We start from the raw sequence: 20643 nt of genomic DNA, 5'->3' as shown, positions 1-20643 counted from the left end.
TACATGTCATCAGTTAAGATGTATGGACTAACAATAAGGATGTATCTTGGGCATAAATGTGTCAATTGTGTATCAATACCGTTTTACTGTATATAGCTGCACTGTTTAAACCGTACGGTATCGCTCAATTTTCAAATTCAGTACAGTTGATACTAAAACCGTTTTTTAGAATTCGGTATAGTATGGTTTCTATTTTAGGTAGCATATTGTTGGTATGTACTGAATACCATACCAAACTTGACACCCTTATATCTAGGTTGGGTTAAGTCCAATTTAAGGCCCATCTTGACATTATTAGTCTTGGGTTGGCCCAATTTAAGGTTCAATCTATATTGACATTACTTCTAGATTGGGCCCAATTGTTAAGAAAAAAAAAAAAACTTCAAATTAAAAAAGCTTATATTAAAAATATTATATGAAAAATATAAGTACAGTGTTCTTCTTTTGCATGTATTGTAAATTTGAATAGTTAAATATTAACTAAAAGACCACATTACACAACCAATGCCATAAACACTTTTATGTTGTAAGTGAAGAACATTAGAAGAATGATTTATTTTGATACCGAAATTATATTGTACCATATACCAAACCGTACTATTTTTTTTGTACTGATTTTATACCGAAATCATATCGAACAATTTTTAAAAATATCGCTTTTATTCCATATCATATAAATTCGGTATAACGGTTTGAAATTGGTACGATACCAAATTACTGGTACCGTTCCGAATTGACACCCATACTTGGGCATGTTAAACTAGAGAGGTCTATTAATTAATAATTCTCTAAATATAAGAACTAATTAGGAATTTCACCAAAGTTTATGGGGAACAAATATAATAATAATCCGAAAACAATGAACCTGCGCAAGTTATAATTTTCAGATTCTTGATTCAATCTTCAATTAACGTGAATTGAAAATCTTTTTATGTCTTGGAGGATAGAGGATAACCTTTACGGAACTATTTTCATTTTTATTTTTTGGTAAAAAGTTAAAAGACTTCATTCATAAACTGAGAAAATACAGACACACAAAAGAAAGGAAAAATACAAAAGATAGATACATAAAAACACAAGGTTCGGTCCAAATTAAGGAGTGGAAATTGACAGTAATTATCGTGCATGCAATAGACAGGGTTATTCATACTAAGAAATGAGTCAAACCCAATAAACCTTTAGAACGAGAACTGTAACAAATACAGCAACAATTAAACACAGTAGATACAATATACGTATATTTATTACCAACACCCAAAAAATTTAATACTTCACATTTCTTGTATTACATTGTTTATGAGAGAAACCAAATTAATTTGATATGGTGAATTCAATACACGTGCGTAAAAAGAACTGACTTAACAAAAAAAATGCAACAACTGCGTAAAAACCACGTGCGTGAATATTAATTGTTTTATTAAAGAAAAGTAGATGGCAAGATTTGTAATTGTAGACTCAGTGCAGCAACTAGAAACAAGCACTTACTTTTCAAGATTGATTTGACACGAGAGAGTTAACCATAAATGTTCCCGAAAACTGAAAAGCATTCTGATAGTTTAGTGGGTTCAAAAAAAGGGGGGAAAAAATAATGTTGGATTAGTGGGGTAATTTTAGTAATTCTATTAAATTGTGTAGAATTTTGTAATTATGCAAAACTTAACCGTGCTTGGCGCTTAGTGCTTACTGCTCGTAAACTCACTAACAGACACGTTACAGATTATTTAGCTCTCAAATCTGGTGTCTTTGATCACCCAAAACGTCTTTCGTTAGAACTTAAATTTTTGGTTTGTTTCAGTAATCGTTGATTAGACACTAATGGATAGGGGATTTAACTGCCTGTTCTAATTCTTGTTCAGCTCACATTCTTCTTGCATCCATTAATGGCGGAAATCAGAACGGAAACAAGAACTGAAGCAATTGAGGAAAAGGTTTTGTTGTTCAGATCTGTTGTTGAAATTTTTGTACAGAACCGTGCTTTGTTTCTGTAAATACAGTGACTTTGTGGAATTTTAGATGGGTTCTTTAGAGGTTGTAGTTCCACTGAAGAGAACAGGTCCTCTGCTTCCTTCTTTGTCGTCAAGAGCAAGCTATCGAGAATCATTTGTTCAAAGGTCTAGACCGAGATTTTTTCGGGTTCTACTATCCAGGAAATCTGCTTATCTGCTATGGATTTTAACAGTTGGTTTCCTTGTTATTCAATTCCTAGCGTTTTTGTATAGCTGCAAAATGGAGAAGCCGGAGGTTTCTTCCCAAGAAAAGCCGGGAGTGTTTGAGGGCAGGCCAGGCAGGAAGGTGATGGAAAGTTCAGATTTCGGTGAGCCGTCAAAGCTGTTGGACAAATTGCAGAGAGAGGCTAGAGAGTTGAATTTATCTTCAGTTTCAAGTTGGCCAGTGGTGCGTTCTGCAGTTAGAAAAGCGCTGCTTGCTGTGGTTAGTGGTCCTCTGAAATCTGCATTTTGACGATCCTTCGTTCTTATACTTATTACATTCCCTTTAACTTCTGGTCTTTCTTGCTCTCTCAATAGCAGCTTTGCTTTGGTTTCTGGTTTTTCTTGGTTTATGAATGGTTTCATATCAGCATTTTCTTTATAATAGTTGGAGTTTGTGATAGATTTTAGTTCTCCCCCTTCGTAAGTTTGACTCGTTAAGGTTTTCATTGGAGTTGTATTTATAAAATATTTCAGAATAATTAGAGTTGTACAGGTTTTTGAAATTTGAGTATTGGAAACATCCTTCACGATTGTAATTATAATTTGGATTGCTAGGTTTGTCTTTTCTTGTGTAAACATTGTGTTTCAGTCACTATGCATTTTTTTGGTGTAGGTGCAAACTCCACCACAATACAAGCGGTTTGGCCACATAAGACTAGGCATGGAATTTGTCCTCCATGTCCCATCAATTATGGATGGAATTGGTAGGTAAATTGTACTACCAAGTAAAAGGGGTACTATTCAATGAATTAGGAAGCAATCTTAATTTCATGACCTCACTCATCCCAAATTTGACAATGTGCTCCATAGAAATACTATCTTCTCCTAAGAACTTAGTGAAGTCAAGGACTTTTGTAGTTACATACCTGGTTCAATTGGTTTATTATCTTAGGTTAGGGTTCCCTTTACATTGGCCTCATCATTGTCCCATACACGTGATTGGTTTAGTCTTGAATCAACCACACTAGGCTATCATGGTCTATTGGTCCTTCTTGTTATGGGGCCCATGTACCCCCCTGTTGGTCAACTTGATCCCCCCATAAAGCCTCCTTTCAGGGCTACGTACTTCCTCTTCAGGTTGAACTCTAGTACGTTCACACATGTCAGATGAAGCAGACGACTAATTTTAGGTGCATTGAATGTTAACTGGCATGGCAATCCTCCTCAGTTGCCACTTTGCCCAGGCATGCTATTGCAAAATTGGTTAGTGCCTAAAGGAGTAACAATTGCTCTTGAGGCCACATTAACAATGGTTTGGACGCCTTACCTAATTGGGCTGTCTAAAGTTCTCCTTCCCTGATGATTTCACCATGCTTGATGGGTATTGACAGCAGAGATAGTTGGTTTCTATGGTCACTGGGTACTCTAGCCTAGGAGGATATGTCCTTGCCACTGTCCTTGTGGACACGGATGCTGCATGGCTTGTCTTTAATGCCCAAATCAAGCATTGGTTGTCTATTCAACTGCTGACCTTGGCTTGTCTGCCTGTGGCTCCTCCTTATTGAGTCACATATCTTTTCGTTTCTCCAATAGGTGGTTGCTAGCCCTTTCATGAGTTTGACAATCTCTTTGGGAATTCCAGGGGTTGGTAAACTCATCACAAGCACCTCACTAAGTCCTCAATCAGGTCTTCCATTTTCTAAATCTAAGGGGAGGCAACCTATCCTTCCTCCACTCTTGCCCCTCACCTGGTAACAGTTCTACGTCATAGAGGTACCATTGAGCCTGGCAAACAATGTTTCTCTGGAATCTCGCAGCAATTCACTCAAGCCTTGTTGAAGTTGCACAGGCTTGCCAGAGTCAATTGGTGACTCAATGATCTAATTGGCTTCAGGCGTATGTGGATCCTCTTCTTGCCTCGGCAAGTCAAGGACTTAAGTTAGCCTCTTGGAAGAAGACTAAAAACTTGTGGCCGATCTTTTGTAAGAAGACTGATACTTTTCTGTATTGAATGTAAAAAGTTACAATGTAAATCTATTCCGCCATAGCTGTGAACAAGGTAAATAAAAAGCTAATTTGCTTTTGTAGAGATCTGTGCTGTGTTGGTGTCTTTGAATTGAGTTCTGTGTTCCAAATGTTGAGGGAACCCCCTATTAATACCATTTATTTCCCTCCTTCCTTCAAATTCTAAACCAATCGTCCTTATCCTTCAATTCACAGAGTCCTGTAACTGCTTAGCCAACCGCACTGGATCTAGGCTGCATTCTTATTCGTCTCTTGACCCATTCCATGGCCTGACCCCATTTTGGGGTCCAAACGCTTTCATGTGGCCTCAATCCAAGCACTCATTCAGTTCTGCTCAGGATTGTCTTTGGTTCTTGAGGACTTTCTCCAGCTCTTCTATATGTGATTTAGTAGGTAAGCTAGTGTTTTGCGCAACTTCCTCTCGTGTTTGGTGGGAACACAACCTCAGAAGATGGACCTCCAACTCCAAATCTTTGGACTCAGTTTGGAAAGCCATCTACTTTGATATTTCCTCTAGACTTCAGCAGTTTCCCCAACCCCCAATTTTGGACACCCCAAGGAACAGACACATTGTTGTTACCTGCAGTCTAGGTTCCTCTTTGCAGCCCTCTAGTAGGTTATAGGCTGCCTTTGCCCCCCATCCCCCCTTTTTCCTCCTCATTGTACATTCTTTACTCTGGGTTTAATTTAGTCTATTCACCCAAAAAAAAGTTTATATGCTGTTCTCTGATGTTCACTGCCTGGTGATGGGCATGAAGTTTATAGACCAATGGCATTATTTGAGGCCTATCTTATTGGTCTTCAGGTCATGGAGCTTTTTCCTTTTTTTTAAATTTTTAATAATTTAATGAAATCTTACAATGGAAACAACTGACAATTGGTCCAATAATAATTAGGTTAATGACAGGGTGAATGGGTTTCTTCATCCAAAGGAGAATATCAGACTTCTGCAGCAGGTTCTATTACAATTAGTTTCAAAAGGAAAATTGTCTCCCCTGGCACAGAATGTTAGGTCAATTGCAAAAGTACTTGGAAGAAACTTAATTGCTTCTGAAACTATTGAGGGGTACATTTCACTTGTGGAGAAGGTTCTCAAGTTCCCATCAGAGGTTGCACATCTTAAGGATGTTGCTGTGGTCCCTCTGAAGTTGAAAGAAGAATGCCTGTGGCATCTCTTTGAAGATATTGTAGGTCCAGGGTATTTGAATATAAGTTCTGGGAGTGAGAAATTTCTTGACAAGGTTGAGGAGCTCTGGAACTGTACACAAGCAGAGAGTTCTAATGAAAGAAGTTCAGTGGATAATTCCTTCTTCTATAGTGATTGGGAAGAAGAGAGACAATTTCAAATGGTGAATGCCAGAACACGCCAAGAAGAGGAGGAGGTAAGGAATTGATGGGTGACGATTTATCTCTTCAACTTAAACCCAAATTGTTTGTGAGCTTTGTGTCTGACATTTATACTCAGTATTCTGCTTTCTTGGTATTTGATGCAGTTGAAGGATAGAACTTATCAACTCCATGCAACATGGGACGGAGTGTATGGAAGTGCTAAGAAGGCTGACAGGTCCAGAAATGAATTACATGAAAGAGATTATAGGGAGCTTGAAAGAGCAGGGCAGCCATTGTGCATCTATGAACCTTACTTTGGGGAAGGGACCTGGCCTTTTCTGCACCTAAGTTCACTGTATCGTGGAATTGGGTTGGTAAGTATATTGCATGTCTTGAACTTTTGATTTTTGAGTGGTCATTTAAGTCATGTGAATGGGTAGAATTGCTTGAATGGAACTAGAGCAGGCTCTAAGAAACCCTTTTACATTTATTTGCACTGCCTATGGGAATCCTATATCAAAACCACAGTAATAAAAAGTTCAATTAACTTCAAATTGTCTAACCAGGAACTTGAATTCTCTTTTACTTGTACTGTTTATTGTGAAGCTTGCTTATAAACCAATTATTTCTGATGTATTATATGAAAGATCATGTGAGTCGGGCAGTCCGTTATCATTTATAGGTGTAATTCTGGATGGACCTTAATGTATTTGTCGATTTCTAGTAGTTTCCAATAATTCTCTTTAGCTTAATGGCAAACAGATCCTTTGTTTGATCCTATTTTGATACTCGGGTTTGTTGGATGCAGTCCACAAAAGGTCGGAGACCCGGAACAGATGACTTGGATGCACCATCACGTCTTCCACTTCTTAATGACTCTTATCATCGAGACATCCTTGGTGAATATGGGGCTTTCTTTGCTTTAGCTAACAGGATTGATTCTGTACACAAGAATGCTTGGATAGGTTTTCAATCTTGGAGAGCAACTGCTAGGAAGGTATTATTGGCTCTTCTTTAGAAATGCTTTCCTTCCTAGTGTAGTTATTTATTTATGGCTACTCAGGGCTTATTACACTATGTTGTTCAATGTTCTTAAAATTTACCCCTTTGCAAGAAATGGATAAAACAATGTCTTTGGTTATTCAATTTTCCTTATCATTTTGTTTGGTGATTTACTCAAGAGATGGTAACTCTCCAATGCTTTAGAGATCTTGAGTGCTTAACCTCATAGTAGTTTTCCAAAGCAGTTTGCTTTGTAAAGTTTAAGAATTTTATTGTGGTATATGTATATATATTTGAATTATTTTGTTGCTGATGGTCAAGTTTTCTTGCACAGCATTCTTTATCTACTATTGCCGAGAAGGCATTGCTGGAAGCCATTGAAGACCAGCGGCATGGGGATACCCTTTACTTCTGGGTATCTATGGACCAGGATCCTAAGTACAGACGGCAACAAAATTTTTGGTCCTTCTGTGATGCATTAAATGCTGGAAATTGTAGGTGAGCTTAGTTCCATCTTTCAGTGGTATGCTTTATTTTGGTGCTCTTGCGGAATAGAATTTTTATCTATTCCTTTTAAAAAATTAAAATAGAAAAATTTCTTGAATGAATATTTTCCCCAGTTAACAAACCTAGTTCTTCATCTTTTACTTTTGAAAGCTCTAGAGTATTTCATTTTTCTTTTGCATAGTTCTCTCTCTCTCTCTCTCTCTCTCACTCGTATTTTTATGATCTCAATGTGTTCTTCCCCTGAACTCTAGTATCTATATTGTTTCATTAAATTTGTTTTATGCTTTTAGTTCGGGTTTTATGCCAGATGAACATTTTTAAGGGCTTTAGCATCTTTAATCTGAAAAGTGGGTGGAAACTTTCCATCTGAAGCACCTAGATTGACTGTGGGAACGATTCACTTGGTTTATCTATCCATTGAATAGATGTTCTCTGTTTGACCAAAAAGAGAAAAAATAGAATAGATGTTCTCTGACCTTGTAGACCATGTCTTAACTTTGGGATGTCTGTCTCCATCATTTGACTGCAAAACATGGAGTTTTCCTCTTTGTTTTTGCATTGTTCATGTCATGCAAGCAGTCTCCCAAAAATAAGTAAATAAATAAGGATTAGTGGCTTCTTCTAAGCTTATACTTCAGTCAAAACATGTCACTGCATGGTCTGGTTTTAATGTGTGCAAACAGTCTACAAAGTATGTACCAAATCCATCCCCCAACCCCAACCCCCCTCTTTCTTTGTGGAAGTTCAATTTATGGTAGATTTGTGAAAGCACTATTATCTGTTGTTTCCATTTCTGGAAATCTTTGAGTTGTAGCTTCCTTCTTGTGCTTTGATATAATTCACTGAACTATGTTGTCTTGCCAAGATGTGCATTCTCTGAGGCTCTTCGAAGGATGTATAATCTGAAGAAAAATTGGAATTCCTTGCCACCTATGCCAGTGGATGGGGACACATGGTCTGTCATGCACAGCTGGGTTTTGCCAACCGGATCCTACCTCGAGTTCATCATGTTCTCAAGGTATAGCAAGATAATGGAACATGTTTCAAGGTCCTCTTACCCCTTTGTTCCACACACAAAAGCAAACATCCTCAGGATCATGTCTTGATATCTGTTTGTAGCCTCCTTGTTGAAGCAATTGTTGACTCATGTGCCAATCCCTCTGCAGAATGTTTGTTGACTCATTGGATGCACAAATGTATGATGAGCATCATCACAGTGGGCACTGTTTTCTCAGTATGTCAAAGGTAAGTAGCTTCTTCACGTGTCACTACATTCAAGGTCTTATAAGAAAACCTTCTCCCCCTGTGTCCTATTATTTTTTTTTTCGTGATTTCTCCATTCTTTTTTCTATGGGTTTCTCTGCCAAAGTTGTTGAGTGCAAGTTTTTTTTCTATTTTTTGGCTGATGAAAAAGTAGATTTCTATTGATAACCACAAGTACATAGGTCGCATATTTGTACATTATACCATTCACTAGTCCTAGCACTGTACATATAGCCTAGAGGGCCAGGTTAGTAAACCAAGTTAACAAAAAATCATTCTGGAACGGTCCAAAATTAAAAGAGGCCTCTTTTTGTAGGATTTCAATCATAAGTGGGATCAGACTTCTTGGCTAGACTTTGTTCCAAGGCTTGGGAAGAAGATCAATAATTTCTTGCTCATTGCACCAGATGTGGGTAACCCTAGTGTGAGAAAGTAGGGCATGATCTAAACCCGAGATTATGCTGGACAGTACACCTTGCAAAACATTCTCAGTATCACTAAGACCCATTGAAATGATCTGAAACTGTCCCCCCAAAAGACCATGTATGCACTCTGATCGTACGACTTTGGAACATATACCCTTTGCACACATTAAAATAGTGTAATCAGCACGTATTAGCTTTAGAGAAAGAAGAGCAAATACATTGATTAAAACCATTATAGGAAGTATCAAAGGATTCATCATATTCATGAGATCCTGGAGGATGGATCCCCAGTTCAGAGATCCATTTAGATACAAGTGAGGGCACCTGAGTTGGATCAGGTTCCATCTTATTGAAAATCACATCATTAGGTATCATCCACACAAAGTAACACGTAATCATAATAACAGAAAACATCAAACAAAGAGTAGGTTTATCAAGGTTAAAGTCAAATAAAAGGGATTTGCAGAGGTGAATCAATGATTGGAGGGAGAAGAAATTAGTTCTTAGTCCCAGAGGTCCCGCTGCCCAAATAAGCCTAGTCCAGTCACAATAAAGAAAGATGTGCCAATTGGACTCTGGATGATCCCCACAAAATCCACAAGTAGATTGGATTGGAATCCACCGAGATAAGATAGCATTAACTGGTATCCCTGCTTGTAACCACGTAAAAGAAAACATTTTGAATTTAGGATGTATCTTAATCTTACAGAAAAAATTCCAAGTAGAAAAGTCATTGTTAAAATTGAATATTTCAAGCTAAACAGAGCTTTTCCAGCAAGTTAAAAGCTTTTGTATTGTAGAAGGTTTGAAAATCTTGGCTTCTAGTTCTGCTTTGGTGTGTCATGTTCCATAACTTGGCCTTGGCGAATGAGTCTAACCCAACATAGCCTGATTAGTTTGCTGTGGCAGTTGTCATCCTCTCTCATCCCTTGATGGGTTTGTAACTTCTACAACTGCTGGTCCCGCCTAGATCTAGGAGCCCCAGAAAATTTTCAATGATTCTAGCTTTAGTAGCACATCGCAATTGCATAATTGCCTATGACTATTCCAGAGACTGATTATTGTTAAAATTTTAGTTATGTGCCTCTGGGTAACCAACCATTTTGCAGGCGTTGAGGGGGTGCTTGTGTTGGGGTGTTGGAGGGGAGAGCATCTGATTCAGTTTCTAGGAGGTGACCGTCCCAACACAAATGAATTGTTAGAACGAATACTAAAGAAAGCATAACAAAAGGATGGGACAAAGACTTAATGTGGTTTAAACCAATGCATTGTGCTACATACCCTACATTCACTGCTGAAGCTGAATGTAATGGAAGAAAGTTACAATGAAGATCTATCAAGAACACCAAAAATTGTGCTGCAAACTCTCAGTCAGGAACCCTAGCTTGAAAACTACCAAGTTCACTCTTAGTCTACAAGAAGACAGTAAGCCATATAGATATTCTTCCTGCAGGGGCATGGTATGACCCGACCTGACACAACCTAATCTAATTGACCAGTATACCCTGTTGGAGGATTATTATTATACCCGTATGGGGGATTATTTACATGCCTTAAGTCTTTTTGTATAGCATGAGTGACATGTCAGGTGTTTTTACTCAGGCTTTGGGTGAGAGCTTGTAATGCCATTTTGGGTGTTATTGAGAGATATCCATTGCAACTTTCTTCCATTACACAGTGAAAACATCTTAAGCTTTGTCCTTGGTTGTAGCACAGCGTGTGTGAACTATGTTAGATCTGTGTCGTCTTTGATCTATATTAATTTCTATTATTGTTTTCTTTGGTGTTCATTCTAACAAAGAATTCAAGGCATACATAACATAAAATATTCAATTGTTTCCTACTAATGCATTATTGTATTGCAGTATGATTTTTCCGAGCAGAGGAAAATACTTGTGTAATCCACTTTTGAATGTGGTTAATTTGGCCTCCCATGTGTACCTTTCTTGACAGCAGTTGCGTTCATGTTGCAGGATCAGCATTGCTACTCTCGGGTGCTTGAGCTGCTCGTGAATGTCTGGGCATACCACAGTGCACGGCACATGGTATATGTGAACCCAGAGACTGGTGTAATGCAAGAACAGCACAGGCTGGAGAGCCGGAGAGGTCGGATGTGGCTGAGGTGGTTTTCATACACTTCCCTAAAGACCATGGATGAGGACCTCGCTGAACAATCTGAGTCTGACCATCCTGCTAGACGTTGGCTATGGCCATTAACTGGTGAGGTTTTCTGGCAAGGTGTGTATGAGCAAGAGCAGAATCTACGACAGAAACAGAAGGAGTTAAAAAAGCAACGGAACAAGGACAAGCTTACTCGGATGAGGCAGCGGGTGAGGCAAAAAGTCATTGGAAAGTATAAAAAGTCCTTGCCTCAGAAGGCAGGACTCTCAAATTCAACTGTGGACGCAATGTCTGTGGAATAGAGAGGGCTCTCATGGTGTTGCATACCCATTATGAGAGAGCCAATATCCAAAGTTGATAACTATTTTCTCTGCTCCCACGCCGGAGGAGGGGGGTTCGTGGCGGGTCGGGTATCAAGTGTTGGGAGGGATGAGAGCTAGTGCATTCTCATTTGTGATAGCTTAAACGCGCTTTGTAAGTTCTACTCTTGGGTTGTGTCTAACTATTACATCCTTCTGTACACTGAAGCCATTGTTTATCTTACTAATGATTTTGATCAAACTTTGCCTCAATTGTGTATCTTAGCTTCAATTGCTTCATAAGTGATCTATTCATTCTTCTCCTCTGTAACCAAAGAGTGAAAAATTCTTCATTGAGGGTTGAAAAGCAACTGAATCAAATTAAGATTAGCTGTGATCAGTTCTGGGTGTCCTGTAATAGATACAAATGCGAATCGAATACTGATTTTTGACCATCTATTTACTTTTTTGATTGAGAGATGAATTTTGTATTGATTATTCTATGAATGATATCTTAATCGATCTTCATGGTAGAAGCGTAGAACCTCGAATAGATTCTACGCGGTGGGAGTAATGGTGTCGATTGTCTACATCTAATTAGATAGAAGGAATATTTTTGCTAATGGCCAAAAAAGAATTCTAAAGGTAGTAAGGTATCTTAAAACTGTTTTTAATACAAAACCCAAGAGGGTATTTATGAACCAAAAAAATAAGTGAATTATTATTTCTGGGTATAAATTTTTCCATAGATCTACAGTAATTAAGATTTTGAAAGTTGTGGTTCCAAAGTTGTTGCATGTAAGGCATCAAAGAACTTTGCTGGAGATGGGCAGTTGATGTATCATCTAGATCATTTTCCAGATAGAGATTATTGATTAATTTCACATCATATGTAATTTCATAAATGTGACACCCCAGAGATATGAACATTGAACACCACAAGCTAAGCTTGCGTGATCAGAGACAAACAAGTCTCAGAAGGGTGATATTCCATACGAGAATAAGCCCAGGTTTCAGGTGAGGCATCTTTCACAGAACCTGATGCCACTTGTTTATGGTATTTACTGATCAGAAATTATTCCTTATTTACAACCGGTGGCATGCAGTTTTCAAACACTACACTATCTCTTTCCAGATATATGTGGCTGTTCTAAAAAGTAATTGAAAAATAAAAGATTGTGTTCATTTTGCATTTCTCCATCATACATAAGAGAGGGACCCACAAGAAATTTACTACCGATCTCACCTCTGGTTCATTTTATTAGAGCATAGAGGTAAGTCTTCTTCTTAATATGTGGTGGAGAGATCTAAAGAAAGCACAAACCTCTACCTTGAGCTTAGAAGATCCAGGCTCTCTTTTTACTACTTTCGAGATTTCACTTGGTTGCCATCCTCATAGAAGGAAAATTTCATCTAGTGATTTATGTATCCTCTTCCTATATCTTCCTCTCCCATACAGATAAATGATGTATCATGTGTGTTGAGTATAGCTCATGCTTCTCATTGTGTTGTCGACGGAGTTTCTTTACAGTTTGGGCCTGAGCCCATGAATAGCTGTGGCTTAGGGTTTCTAAGCTTCTATATATATATATATATATTCTCTTATAATAAAATATTATATGTAGTTGTTTTCAAGAAGAATATAGTGAAAAACCTAATGTTAGACGTAGCCTCACATTGATGTGAACCAGGGTAAAATCCATGTTTCATTCTTCCTTGTTTTCTATTCAATTGTGTGTGATTGATCACTCTAATCTAACAATATGGAGCCTATATGTTCACGTATACTGAGACAAAAAATCTGAACCCGGATAAAGGAAGAGGATTGATACATTGGTAGGCAATATTGTAAAAACAAATTTTTAACAACACTTTTGCATGGACAACTAAATTTATTTTCTTCATATATATTTTTGAACACCTTTAAAATTGGAAAATGAGAATCATGGGAATAAAAAAGGAAAATGAAAAAGAATGTTTATTGCTAATCAAATGTTCTTCTTGATGCTATAACAGGAAAGGAGGATCGCATGTTCAGATGTCTAGATGACCCCAACACCCTCAAATTTGATTTCTTGGCATTAAATGCGATTTCTTATTTCATTGCTTTTCAAGTGTTTAAAGAATGGCACAAAGGGTCAACCATCTAACTGAAAACTTGATATCTTTGTCAGCATTATGATTCAGTTGCTGTTGTTATTTACAAATTTTGCAACACAATTTCTATCTGATTACAGAATATGCTCCTGAAGAACCTGATGCCATTAATATATATTACAAGCTTTATCGTGATATATTAATTTAACATTTTTGTCTCAGTGAAGCTTTACATTATTGCATTAGAAATTATTCTTCCATGCATGCAGCCAGAAAGATGCACGATTTCTAAGTTTTAACACAACCACTCGTCTTAAGATTGCAAGCACTGAGAGCACTGAGAATATGAATATTCTCTATAACCAGCCAACTTAAAGATATAAATCTAGCATTTTGGTTGTGTGAATGCAAATTTCTCAGCAGAAACACTACCCGATCAGGAATCAAAAGTGTTTCGATGCTCTTTTAAGTCAATACCCATTCAATGCTTTGCTTGATTCATTAGTTAATGAGCCTATTTGCATGCAGAGAGAGAGAGAGAGAGAGAGAGAGAGAGAGAGAGAGAGAGAGAGAGAGAGAGAGAGAGGGAGGACCTACGAATTAATCCTCTAGTGATTCTTATCACACAGAAACATCTAGCAATCAATCTCATGGGAGATTTCCTGACGTAGTATTCAGAACATTTACGTGAGCTTTCTGAGGTATTGATCCTTGAAGGATCTGTTCAATCTGGTTGGACAAAATGGTTTCTCCATGTAGTGCCCACTTGTCAAGTTCAAAGCACGTTGTCAATCATGAGTGTTTATCATGTTGGGTAACCCTCATTTGGTCTAAAATTTTCAAAGCATCTAACTCTTTGATATGGAGAAACGTCACAACTGTGGGTATATGCATTCTTTTGGGGGAAAATATTAATAAATTTTTGGGATTTTGGAGCGTTTAGATGGGAAGTTTTGTAAAATAGAAAACCCCTCCCTTTGCTTGAATGACAATAGAAGATATTATCAAGTTAAAAGATAAAGGAAAATTTTCAGAAACACTTGAAAAAAATCGACAAAAAGCATAGACACTATAAAATTATGCTAAATTTATCAAACACCCCTTTTTTCACTACTACCGTTAATTAGTTAGAGGAAATGATAACTATACCCTAGATGGATTATTTTATTTCTTATAATATAAAATGACAAATGAAGGAAGAAGGAGCTCCTGAAGAAAGACAAGATAAAAGTTATGATTCTAGCAAGAATCTTGCTAGTGGCAACATTGTAAACTCATAAGAGATTAAGGACAATATAGAATTATGAAATGATATAACTTAACGAAATTTATTGGAGTGAATATTGTGCCCATTTAAGAGATATTTTGGTGGGTCACTACTAATTTAGTAGAATTTTGGGGTGAAGGTGCTTTTTGCAAATTATCTTGGGGGTGTTCTTGAAAATTTTCCAAAGATAAATGCTTAAGTTTCTCTGAAGGCATTGGTAGAAGATCAACCTTGCTTGTCTCTTGCTGCAGAAACTAGAAACTGTCTTGTTGCATCGTTTGATTCTAATTCTCCTCTCCATAAAGCATTATTGGGTTTAGGCATCTTTTATCCTTGATTTCCTATCTTCTCAAAATTTTTTTAGTTATCTATTTATCATGGGTTCTAATTATTCTTCTGTTTATCATATACTGTATTGTCTCTGTTAGCACTCCCTACTTGCTTCAACCAACCTAGCTTACACCACTCTTTATAATCTCATACTCCTTACAGTTTACTTCATTGGAAACCTTACCTTTAGCTTACAATCTCAACTATTTTCTTCAAAACCAGGCCTTGCCAGATTCTCTCTTTGTTCCCCTCAAGGATTTGGTAACTGTACCAGTTTGAGAAGTCTTCCATTACAATTCAGAGAAGAGGATTGAGCCGAAGCAAGCTGAGCAGGAGGAGGTTGAAAACTTCTAGCTACTCCTTTGAGAATGAATGGAAAAAAGGGTAGTCACAAGATCGACATTTGTGCAGCAGGATCAAAAGTAAAACGGCCGGAAACTGAGAAGAAATTCTCCGGCGGTGGGTTCAACTGTAAAGAATGGATGAAGTCAGTATGGGAATTCTGCAAAGAAGATCCTAATAGAGTAATTTTCTCATTAAAGGTTGGCCTTGCTGTTCTCCTAGTGTCTTTGCTCATACTTTTCCAAGCACCTTATCAGGTATTCGGCACCAGCATCATATGGTCCATCCTCACTGTTGCCATCATGTTCGAATATACTGTTGGTATGTACATACACATGCATGCATGCATGCAAACATATACATGCATCTAAAGATAGCCCTTCAAGTTGATGAGTGCACCTGGTAGTTGAACAAAACACTAGTTATTAGAATTATTCTGTCAATCCTTGTTAGAGTTAAGGTTTAATCACAAGGTTTTCTTAAAGCATTATACCTAAGTATTTAGTTTGAATACACACATCGTTGCTTTAGCTAATATTTGTAGACAACTAGGTTCAGGTTGATGAGTGCACCTAATATTTGAACAACACACAGTTATTATTCTATCAATTCCTAACCTCTCAAGTCTCAACAGTTCAGATCACATATAGCTATTGTATAATTGGCTTTAGATTTGAAAAAAAATACTTAAATATTAAGGTATTTGAGTTGTACCCAACTTATGTTCTAGTATATAGGTTATCGAATTTATTAAAATCCAATTGGGTATTGGCTGTTTGGACAGTCTGGTATTCCAAACTGGATATTAAGAGTGTAGTGCTTTAAGAACATTAAAGACTATAACAAAAAAAACTTGGCTTTTGTACCATGTTGGGATGTTTAACCTAAAACCTTAAAGCAAGCATTAGCATATGATGATCAAGGAATACTATAATTCAGTGAAATGTGTTTATATATGGGTTGTAAAATGTGTGTCAGGGGCCACGTTTAACCGTGGATTGAACCGGGCACTCGGAAGCTTGCTTGCTGGAATCCTTGCAGTTGCCGTGGGGCAGTTGGGTTTGTGCTCCGGCCATGTTGCAGAACCTATAATAATTGGTTTCAGCATCTTCTTGATAGGTACTTATGTATGTTCATTCATGTAATGTATAATGTGATCTGGGTAAGGGTGTTGTTGAGTTGATTTGTCAATCTAATGCATGTAGGAGCTGTAACATCTCTCTTGAAGCAGTGGCCATCCTTGGTGCCATACGAGTATGGATTCAGAGTAGTACTCTTCACCTTCTGTTTGATTGTTGTTTCTGGGTATCGAATGGGGAACCCATTAAGGACTGCCATGGATAGGTTGTACTCAATTGGAATAGGAGGATTTGTAGCAGTTATAGTGAATGTGTCTTTGTTGCCTGCATGGGCTGGAGAGAAACTCCACAAGGAACTGGTTAAACAATTTAATGATGTAGCTGCTTCTCTTGAAGGTGAGCTTAGTTATCCAATTTTAAATTTTATACATGATTATGTATGCATTAATCCTGATGATCTAGTATGAATTTCATCTCAGAATGTGTTAAGAAATATTTGGAAGATGATGGATCTGATCACCCTGAGTTCTCCAAGACTGTTATGGATGAGTTTCCTGATGAGCCTGCATATAAGGGATGTAAAGCCACACTGAACTCATCAGCAAAGATTGAGTCATTGGTAAGTAGTGTTTGTATTTTTTGTTTCTAAAGATTGATTAAATTTTGTTGTTGAACAGATGCGTAGCATATGAACGAGTCGGGATCAGGTCTCATTGTTCTTATTGCTTGTGAGATTTACTTATATCTATTTCAAATCACAGGCGAATTCAGCGAAATGGGAGCCACCCCATGGCAGGTTCAGACACTTCTTCTACCCATGGCCGGAATATGTAAAAGTAGCCTCTGTACTCCGATTCTGTGCTTATGAAGTGATGGCCCTTCATGGTGTCCTTCACTCTGAGATACAGGTGACCTCTCTCTCTCTCTCTCTCTCTCTCTCTCTCTCTCTCTCTCTTGTGAAATCCAGTGTAATGGGTTTGCTGTTCCATGCATAAGAAGTACTATGATGTGATATGATTTTAACTTAGTTTGAAGGGTTGTGATACTTTTAATTCCACTTAGCATCTAGTTTTTGAGTCTGGATCTTCCATCTGTTAGGGTAGAGTTATGCTTCTCTAGTTATGCTTCTCTCACGCTTCTTCATTATACAATAAGAGTGCGGTTCACTTCTGAATGGTAACAAAATAAATCAGAAATGCAATCTCAATGAACCCCACGTGGACTTTATTCTTATTATATGGTGAAAAAGTGTGAGGAGAGTACAGTAGATGATCAGAATCTTGGAATTTTATTTAAGCCCTAACTACCAAGTGGTGACCAAAAATTTTGAGAATAATCACAACATCTATAATATCCAGTGTATCCAATGCAAGTTGAACCAAGTGATTCTCATTCTCTGAAACTGTTATGACCCAAGCATGCAAAGATGCACATTGTTAAGAACATGTTCTTTCAGGTATCAATCTATCTAGATGATGATTCTGATGATGATCTAATGTTGTTTTATCTTTTCTGGACCAGGCACCCTATAACCTCAAGATTACATTTCAATCAGAGATTCAAGATGCAACTACCCAAGCAGCAGAACTAGTGAGGAGCCTGGGAAAAGATTTAATGAACATGAAGAGAAACCTGGGGACTTCTCAACTGAAGAGAGTTCATAGCTCCACAGTGCGTCTCCAAAAGGCCATTGACATGCATTCTTACCTCTTTACATCTGGGCATGATTCTTTTGTCGACAACAACTACTCCAGCAATACCAAACCACTCTCCAAGCAGGCCTCTTTTTCTCTGTCACCTACTACCATCTCCAACCTCTCTGCCCACTTGGTGAATGACCAAGGCAGTAGTGGTGACCATGAGACCTCATTGAATCCGACACCGACGACGACGGAGAATGGGACTGCGGCGGTTGCGACTGAGACTTATCATGAGGCAATGAAGAAGCAACAGAGGCGTTTGTACTCTTGGCCATCAAGAGAAGTGGATGAGTTTGAAGAAGGTGGTGTTGGAGTGGATTTCCTACCAAAAATGAAGGCCTTGGAGAGCACTGCGTCCTTGTCTGTCGCCACCTTCACTTCATTGCTTATCGAGTTTGTCGCTCGACTTGATCACTTGGTTGAAGCTGTTGATGAGCTTGCAAAGATGGCCAAGTTCAAGCATGACGATTCATAAACTGACTTGCATGGTCGTCTCTTGCATCTTACACACCCGTACACTCAAATCTTTTATTTATAATAAGGGAAAATTTCCAACAAAAAAAAAAAAAAAAAAAAAAAAAACAAACTATATTTAAGAGTACCCAACATAAGTACCATAAAGATAGGAATTTGATGAAGAAGCTTATTTCTTAATTTCTTGCCTTTTGGGTGTGGATGGATACTTAAGAGATCTTATGAGTATAAATTATTTGTTTCTTTTGTCAATTTCATTTTTTCCTGGAGATTGTTCATCCGAAAAGGTGTTGGTAAAATCTGATTAATTGATCTCTCAGTAACGAGCTAATGTTTTGAATGGTCAAAACAAATACCAATGAATTCATGAAGAAAAACAGAAATAAATTGAAATAACATAGAAATTTAAGTTCATATACCAACATGATGTGTTACATTCAAAAACGAAGAAGAATTTTCACTATGTAAGAAGAAGATTCCAATGGAGACCTCTCAATCAATTGTCAAAATGGTATTACGAAAAGCTCTCACTCAAAACCCCTATGGCAAAATTTCCTAAATCATACAATGATAATAGATGAGATTGTCAAGTATGTATCTATAGAGTTTTAATTAGGTAAATGAGTCAATCCATCAGATCAGATTGAGTGAACCATACCATACTGATAATCAACTCAAGCCCTAGATTTGCTTCCATTATAAATCTCATAAATTAGGTCATTTGGAATTGCCCACCAAAATATATTGGTGCAGGTCTAACAATATTAATGGTGAGTTGTAGAAAACATAATTATTAGTATATCTATATCTATTGGTAACAATAGATTGTTGAGTTGGCTGAATTCCTCTCCATTGATTTTGATGATAACAAACATAAATACTAATAGCTAAATTGAGTTGCGTGTGTTCAAATTAGGCCAATTGAGTAAAATGAAGAATTTGGAACCATGGGCAAAATTGATCAAGATCCAATTTAAATGCATGTTCAAGCCCCAAGAAATGACTCAACTAAATCTAGACATAAGGAGAGTTGAAACTTGAAGACAATGAAGAACTGAAGATTCAAGAATCGAATCAAGTTGAAGAAGAAGATGAAGTGCAGATAGAACTTAGGACACTAAATTCATCATGTAATTGCATGTTCACATGCATCACATCATGCTCATGGCATTTTTAAACTGACCTAGATAGGTTAGGAGAGCCACTTTACGACTTAGGGTTGGCTGGAAAGACCAAATCTTGAAATTAAGAAAACACAACCTTAATGTTTCAAACGGCTTGCCGTTTGTGCAATTAACAACCCGCCTTGACTCAAAAATGCATGTTGTATTTTGGTCAAAAAATGACCCAATGGTCATATTAACGGCTGTGTTGCCAAGTGGCTCGTTGGTTAAGCCAGAAAACTAGTTAGTTTTCTATTCATTAAGACTTAGACTTTTGGTACTTTTTTGACTTCTTTTTAAGCCAAAACTCCCTCATTTGAGACCCCTACCAATTGCATTGACTACTAAGCATATACAAACTCCCTTACTCTCAATTTCTCAAGGGAAGCAAATAAGTGAATTTGTTGCACTAAGATGTGGTGAGTAAAGGTTTTTGGGTAACACTTGTGGTTCAAATCATATCCATTTGAGCATACATTTTCATTAATCACTCTTTTACACGAGGTAAAGTGTCACATATTTTGTTATGTAACATCATACCTTAATTCTTGTAATTGGTTTGTTGGTTGTTTAATTCTAGTTAATGTGTGATTAGAATTATAAAAAGGTGCTCTTGCCCTAAGTAAACAAAGATTGTAGACATGATATTTTTACCCTTTTAAACATAAGTTATAAGAATTTAATTTTCAAAATACCCTATTAAAAAAGAATTACTAATAGAATATTCTCTTAAAGCTAAGAGACGAAAATACAGTATACGTAAATTTGAAAAATCGAATCACTATAAAACTCTTTTTGTTTTGAGTTGATGGCAATTACTCACTTTCCTTTAAATTTGTGAATGCAATTAACAAAAAAATATTAGGCTAATCTATTATTGCAACCTATTCACCCCCTCTAGGTTACTTTAACAACATCGAATTCAAACATTAATTTTGGGGTAAGGCTTAGAGCTGGAAACTTGGATGGCCTACCCGTGACTATTGCATTCAAGGTCTATGGACAGCAAAACTGGAACCAGTTTCTTCTTAAAAGTTCATAAATGCTGGAATAATAGACCAAAATAATCA

General features: G+C 37.3%; 2 protein-coding genes across 2 annotated transcripts; both read left to right on the top strand.

The window, feature by feature from the left end:
* Nucleotides 1-1771: 1771 nt before the first annotated feature.
* LOC149029819 (uncharacterized) lies at nucleotides 1772-11196 on the top strand. Its single transcript, XM_089151580.1, has 8 exons — nucleotides 1772-2430; nucleotides 5072-5557; nucleotides 5669-5878; nucleotides 6313-6501; nucleotides 6841-7004; nucleotides 7879-8031; nucleotides 8180-8258; nucleotides 10675-11196. Exons 1-8 carry the CDS (start codon nucleotides 2014-2016, stop codon nucleotides 11122-11124), a joined length of 2148 nt encoding a protein of 715 aa, XP_089007706.1. The 5' UTR covers nucleotides 1772-2013; the 3' UTR covers nucleotides 11125-11196.
* A 3725-nt stretch (nucleotides 11197-14921) lies between these two features.
* Nucleotides 14922-18662, top strand: LOC149029818 (aluminum-activated malate transporter 9-like). Its single transcript, XM_089151568.1, has 6 exons — nucleotides 14922-15478; nucleotides 16136-16276; nucleotides 16363-16632; nucleotides 16716-16855; nucleotides 16998-17144; nucleotides 17758-18662. The coding sequence occupies exons 1-6, from the start codon at nucleotides 15184-15186 to the stop codon at nucleotides 18409-18411; spliced, it is 1647 nt and encodes a 548-aa protein (XP_089007694.1). The 5' UTR covers nucleotides 14922-15183; the 3' UTR covers nucleotides 18412-18662.
* The last annotated feature ends 1981 nt before the right edge of the window (nucleotides 18663-20643 follow it).

This window comes from Hakea prostrata, chromosome 1, assembly GCF_041222555.1.
Source record: "Hakea prostrata isolate BN-2017 chromosome 1, UWA_Hpros_2, whole genome shotgun sequence".
Classification (NCBI taxonomy): domain Eukaryota; kingdom Viridiplantae; phylum Streptophyta; class Magnoliopsida; order Proteales; family Proteaceae; genus Hakea; species Hakea prostrata.
The sequence above is the reverse complement of the archived record's forward strand: the minus strand, read 5'-3'. Positions and strand labels throughout refer to the sequence as shown.